Source organism: Rhea americana, unplaced genomic scaffold (genome assembly GCF_003343005.1).
Source record: "Rhea americana isolate MKP2758 unplaced genomic scaffold, rheAme1 scaffold_371, whole genome shotgun sequence".
NCBI lineage: Eukaryota > Metazoa > Chordata > Aves > Rheiformes > Rheidae > Rhea > Rhea americana.
In genome coordinates this window covers 1-6,918 of record NW_028186503.1, presented here as the reverse complement: position 1 = coordinate 6,918, position 6,918 = coordinate 1, and the positions used below count along the sequence as shown (strand labels likewise).

At 41.5% G+C, this 6,918-nt stretch overlaps 1 protein-coding gene across 1 annotated transcript; it reads left to right on the top strand.

The window, feature by feature from the left end:
• Positions 1 to 1,658: 1,658 nt before the first annotated feature.
• On the top strand, positions 1,659 to 6,306 carry LOC146591414 (complement factor H-related protein 1-like; the record flags this gene model as incomplete). The annotated part of the gene is made up of 4 exons (XM_085312949.1): positions 1,659 to 1,833; positions 2,892 to 3,080; positions 3,684 to 3,872; positions 6,130 to 6,306. Coding segments are annotated over exons 1-4 (616 nt in total), but the record flags the coding sequence as incomplete, so codon positions are not given.
• Positions 6,307 to 6,918: the final 612 nt, after the last annotated feature.

The following is a 6,918-nucleotide window of genomic DNA, read 5'->3' as shown; positions in this document are numbered from 1 at the left end:
TATGCATTGAGTGAAGTCCTCTCCTACCTTTGCATGGAGATCAGACTTTCTATGTATTTTGTCAGAAAAATATAAGGAACATGATCTTGAAGAGGAAGATCACTTTGTTTGTCTTCTTTCTATGCAAACAAAGAAGTGAAGAAATCTAAGGCTCACGAGTAACAGAAATTACGCAAGTGTTTTGAAGCTGACTACTTGAAAACTGTTGCCTGATCAACAATAGCTATTTTAGAAAATATAACTCAGTGTTTTCCAGTGACTGAGTTACAAATACAGCCCAAATTTAGTAGCCTTTTCCTACTCAGAGGGATGGGAATGTTCTCAGATAATGTAGGCATTTATTTTCTTTTAGTTCACCTGCTTTGTTCCTCTTAGTGCTGTACTAAAAATAGAACAAATCCRTCTGTGCAAGACCAGTCTTTCTGAAGCACAGGAGATTTAGAAGGTGAGGAGGAGCTGGCAGGCAGACAGATGGACTCAGAGGGAAATCCAACCTGCTTGTTATATACCATTTGTTGGATGTGGGACTTTCTATGTTGTAAGCCTGTCTGAACTCCATAAATAACAGTTAGTGCTTAGARTCAGGTTAGACAAGTATGTAAGAACTTAAAATACAAATAAATGCAACATGCTTTTAGAAATATTATTCATGTGTTTAGATTGCTGTGTTTCTCTAAGGAACATGCCATTGTTGCTTAAAGAATTGGTTAATACAGATGCTTGGACATTTGTTAATTTACATTTAGAAAAAAGTATTTCTGTGAAAACATTTTGAAGTTCTTTATGAATCAGAATATCAATGATAATGAAATTCAGATAGTATATGTAGTAGTAACTRTATCTTTTGTTTCTCAGGTGGACGTTGTCATTCAGCAAGCAGAAGCAATGCCATGCTTCTTTGCAGGAGTAGAAAACACCTCAAAGTGGATTGCTATGCTCATTGCTCTTGTATCTTACAATAGTTCCTAGCAGGGAGTGCTTCAGAAGAAGAAATGATAAAGTCACAATAAAGAAGAATGTGTAGGAGACTTTACAGAAAGTAATGTTGAGTGCAGGATTATTGCGGGAGGGTAGATCTCAGTGCAGCCAAATTTGTCCTGCTAATATAGCCCCATAAACACGACTTTTGCCATTACAAGGAATAGCATACAGGCTCTGTACTGACTTGACAATGCAGGGTCTCCAGGATTGCATTGCTTGGCATGSCTTGAGCTGATTTTAACTTGTTTAGCTGTGATAGCAGGTGTTTAGCAATCACCCTAGTGGGTGCCTATATTTGTTTTAATTGCTTTAATTAATACATATTGCTTCAATTTATACTAGTAACAAGCATTTATTGAGCTATCTATGACTCTGGAATAAAATGCAGTGTGGCAAAGGGCATATATAGGATGATAGCAGGGGTCCAAGACTATAAAACAAGACTGGAGGTGTAAACCTTGAAGAGCTAAGTGCACCATACCGTGGTTTACAAATGCACTACGAGTTTTTGTTTATGGACTTATCTCAATATTCCTGTGTCAAGTTCAGTCTGAAAAGTGTTGCAGGGTGGGGGGAGGAAAAAAAAACATTTCCGCAACAATTGCATAATTTGTACATAGAGACTGCTGTGTTGTAAGAAAAATAGGGGCGGAAATTGCTGAATTCTGAGTACATAACCTTTGCAAGGGCAGCCTCAGGAGATTTTGGAGTGAATGCAAGTAAATGCAATTTGGAGTACAGAAAATAGAAAATTTATTGCAGAGGTCCTGTTTTATTTCTAAAGCTTGGAAATGATACTGCTGAGGCTCTTGACAGTGTTTCTGCTGTGGATGTGTTGTACTACACCTACAGGTAATTTACCAACTGGAAATCCATGCTTTTAACTGGTATGGTAGGTGACCATCAAGAAAAATGGATTGCAAAAAATTTACTCAAACTATATCACTCGTAATAAATTCCTTTCAGAAGTTCATAAGAAATATAATTAAAAACAGTGTGTTTGAGAATATTTGCTTTCTTTTTTCTCATATGAGCTTCTTTTTTTGCTTTGTACTTGAACTTAATGGTAGTTGGTAATGAACCTAATTGTTTATAAGGAATAATGCACTCCAAATATGTGAGTAGATATAAATTCATTTGTATTCATTTTTACCTTTTTTATTCTGAATGCATGCTAACAAAAATGCAAAATCCTGATTTGCTTTTAAGGCATTATACAGCTCTACAAAAACTCATACAAAAATTTTGTTATTTAAATCAGTTCTGTGATACAAAATAATTTAATGTTGCCTTATGCAGGTCTTAGCTGAATATATGTTAAAATAACTCAAATTCTGTAATCTATCTATTTACTCTGTTCATCATCTCAAAACTGCTCTCTCCTCCCCTCACCTTCAAAAGTTCTTTCTGGCATRTAACATTTGCTTTCAAACAGATATCCAACTTGTCCGATTTTAAAATGGTGGACTTTGTTTTAGGAATCTGTGACAAAGTGGTTTGTTCAAAGCATTAAAAAATTAAGAATAGTGACTGCATGTGTGGAACTTACTATTTTAGTATAATGCTGGAAAACTAAAACCTTCTTCCCTATACCCTTTTCAGAAATTCAGAAGTTTATTAACACATTCAATGCAAATGTTTTTAGTTTAGTAAATCTTTTCAATGCAAACGGTGTGAAAATGTAGGGATATTGGTCACCTGAATATTATTAAAAACTTGTGTAACGCCATTGATCGCAGCTCGCAAGACTGTTSCATATCTACCAAATAACAAGAACATGTGCAGAATTTTTGCAGGAGCAGCATGCAAGCACCCACCTGCTACTGGTTTTGAAGAAACTGGTAGGGGGGATAAATCAGGATACAAGGAAAATAACAGAGTATAGTTAAATAACCATGATCTGTGTGCAGCTTCTGCCAGAGCAGCTTGTGAAGACCCACCTGTCATTGATTTTGGTGAAATTGCTAGTGGGGATAAATCAGGATATGAGGAAAATGACAGAGTGCAGTACATGTGCAACCCTGGGTACACTCTGTCAGGCTCAGAATGGGTGACGTGCCATGAAAAAGTCTGGACACCTGGACCACCACAGTGTTTGGGTAAGGACAGCTTTTAYTGCTGATTGACTTCTTAACAGTAGACAATTCTAATTGTTCTTAACATAGAAGTTTCAGAATTAGGTTTACATTTTCTGGTTAATTGCTATGTCTGTAATGCAATYGTTAGCGTACTAAGATATCCTTTCCTGTAGTTTTCCAGCTGTCCCTCGTATGTGGGAGGAGCACTGTGTGGTAAGCTGCTCTGCTGTCTTGCACCATTTTACTCCTTAAATCTCTTATTAGAGTCCTATAAAGCTAATTTTTAATCCTGGGTAATGGAGATACATATTTACTCCCACTCAGTCACCAGTTAATTATTTAGATGATCGTAGTCTCTTGAAATCGGTGCATCTTGAGATCATCACTGCTGTTTGCAGTCTGTGAAGTTGTCTTTTATACATATGAACCAGTATACATTTTTAAGCTGTGCCATATCATTGATTATCTGTCTCATACTAAACATCCTGAATTTATTGTTAAAGAGATCAAGTGTGTAAGTGATCTGTGCATTTTGTTTTTAAAATTGCTCAGGAGGTGCTATATGAGCTAAAAGCCACTAAAGATTAATTCAGCATCATTTTCAATTTTTCTTGTTTCCTGTAGCACCATGTACCATTACAAAACAGCAACTGGAAGCCAGAAAACTACTTCTCTCCCACAGCCGCATACGCACATTTTTGATTCAAAGTGGTCAGAAGCTGGAATTTATGTGCGTGACAGGATATAAACTCACAGGCAGTTCTGTGGGGAACTGTGTTAATGGGCACATGGATTTTCCTTCATGTGTCTCTGGTAAGTATGCAGCATGTTTGAATAACTTTAATTGCTTAGATACTTTCTTGCTTAGTTTACGGTTGGCTATGCACATAATCTGTATCTGCCTGTATTATCAGAAACTGTTTTATCAATGAGTAATTAATTCCCTCCACACACCTTGCCATCAGCAAATATAGATCTTGTGAGAAGTCACCAAAATTAGAGGTGCATAATGTGGGAGAATCTCTCTCTACCTCTTTACTACTTAAATCAAGGAAGGAAAACTGCCATTTCTGAAGTTCAGTTCATCTGCCAGTGTTAGATATCTGTATTTGAGGAGAAGAGTATGTTCTGCGATACTTATTTCTCTCCAGTGATTATTAAAGGAATCTTTCCTACTTAGCTAAGTTGCAGATGTCTGAGATGTCTGAAGTTAATGAGTTGAATACAGGCCACCTGGATTCAGAAGATTGTTTCAGATGTAATCTCTTCATAAAATTTGTTTTATGAAGACTTTATAGGTGGAAAGCTACTTAATGTTCATGTTAGTTGCAAAGTGAAAAGCATTCTTAGGATCAACAGCAATAACAAAGTGTCTTGGCCACAACTGGCAACTGTCAAGAAACCTCTCAGTGTAGGATTGTTTCTCTTAATGGAAAACCCTGTGCAGCTTCAAACAGCGCTCTTTATAAAGAAAGTTTGCAGTTTCATGCCTCCTCTTGCCTTTGCCCTGTGTGTGATGTAGACTCTACTCTGAATGGTGTGGGTGAAAGGAATACTCTGTCCCTCCTATGCAATGAATGARGCTGAGGAAAGTTGCTGTGTGGCCATGTAAAGACTGTGCTGTGCACAGTGTACAATTATAGTACTGTTCTAAGACACAAAAAGACATGACTTGGGTATCAGGAAGTAAGGAGAAAAGATTATACATTATTGTATTTCCTATGGGCTGACTGCTTGCTATTTAGGTGTTTATGCCATTGCTGCCTATAGCCATAAGTGTCTTCTATGGTTGCTCTTCCTTAATACTTAATGGAAGAAACTTTTTGCAGCCCTTGATTTGCTGTTTCTATGCAGCTCCACCAAACAACAAGCTGTATCATAACAAAATACTGGCCAGTTGACTCTGGCTTAAGTTGCTGACATATGGAAAGTTTTAAATCACAGTCTCAACTGGGGTGAAAGACACAGCTCCAAATCAAGAAAAATATGCACTGCCTAGGGATCAATTCTACAATATGGTGTCCATAGATCTGCCCCATCCTGAGAAACAAAGAGGGTGTCATGCTCTACTGCGCAAATAGCTGTGCCAAACCCGCTATGCCATTGCGGAGTACTGGAGAAATCCCTGCTGGAAGCTGCAAGCACTTCAGCGAAGACAATTGATGCATAAGGGCTCTCCTGGTCTGTTCAAAGCTGTCTKGAAATATGGACACGGGAGGATGTAGTAGGGGACAGAAATCGCTGTTCTCCCCCAAAGCTYCACTCTGACTGATGCAGATCCCAGCAGAGACTCCAGAGCGAAAGCGTGTAGATGTCCTAGGGCTATGAAATGAGACGAGCATTTTTCCCTGTGAAGAGGAATTGTGCTGTGCTCCTATCCCCTGTCCCACGCCRTGGCTGCAGGGTGAGCAGCTTTCTCGCGCCCCYGCAGAGCCGAACCCACTTGCCCGTCCRTGAGCRGCGCAGGCTGACAAGCTCCTCCAGCGCTGCTGGTGCTCCAGAGTGCTGCCGTTCAGCAGAGTGCCAGCTCTGCTGCTACCTCMGTGATTTTCAGGAATGCCAGCATTTCCCGCGGAAGGATGTGGGCTCGCAAGAAGACTCRTGTGGCTTCTTGTGCCGTAAGGTGGAGCTGCAGAAACACTAGGTTTTTCTAGTAGCTCTCGTTGATCCTGCTGTGCCATGAGAGACCCRGAAAGAGTRTTCTGCTGCCGTTGTCGCCCCACCACCCCTTGCTCTCTCCATTGCGAACTCTTGGAGCTGTGACCCACTGGGGACAGCCCTCCCCACAGCAGGAGTGCAGTGGCCCTGGTGCCAGCAGAAGTCGCAGCGTGCTGACGGTAGAGCATGTTGCAATATAGGCAGTCGTGGCTGTGGAAATTGCTGTTTCCACTGCTTTCCAGGCCGAGCTTCTTCAGACTTGTGGCTGGGGGAAAAAAAAGGAGGAGGCAATAGAAGGTCTCGACAGAAATTGCAGGGCTTGAGGAGTAACGAGACTGATTCCTCTCACTGCAGGTTATATATATGRGAACACCTCAGTGCCTGCAAATGTGATTTTGTCGTCTCTTTTCAGATGTGACGTGTGAACCACCTGCCGAAATTGTTGGTGGTAAAATTCAAGGTGTTAAAAAGTCCAGGTATTTGCCTGGGGAGCGAGCTCAGTATCAATGCTGGCGAGGTTTTCAGATGACTGGGGATTCCACGGTAGCCTGTCAGAACGGGACCTGGACAAAGCTGCCAACATGCACAGGTACTCCCTGCCTCCCTGCCTCCTTCTCTCTACCCCTCCCTCTCCCTCCCCACCTCCCTCCTTCTCTCTAGCCCTCCCTCTCTCTCCCTCCCGCTCCTTCCCCCTCCCCACCTTTATACCAAGCCTATTAAAACTTGCCTGTTCTTATTACRAGACTGTCATTACAGCTTGGGTCTGAATGGGAGAGTGGTGCTCTTTGGGGCCAAAACCTTGTTGGTGACACTGTCACGAGGCTGGCTCGTGGCACTGATTTCTCCAAATCTCAGTCTGCCTACTGCGCAGAAGTGCCTCATCCCTGGCACACTCAGAGACAAGCAGGGAGGAGGAACTATTGCTGTCTGCCTTTGAGAACAAGGCCCACAGCTTCCCTGCTGGTTGGCATCGAGAGGAGCGAACTGTGCAGTCGGTGCGGAGATGCATTGCTCTATTGAAGGCCATAGAATGACGTCAAGTGACAGCAGGATTTGGGGTGTGAGCTAACAGCGTGCCCAGATGCCGTGTTGAAACTGGCTGTGAAAATCTGGTGCCTAAGACTTTCCGAAGGCGTTGGATACTCCCATGAGTTTTCCTCGGACAGGCAGAAAGTTTCAGCACCTGAACCAACGCGGCAGC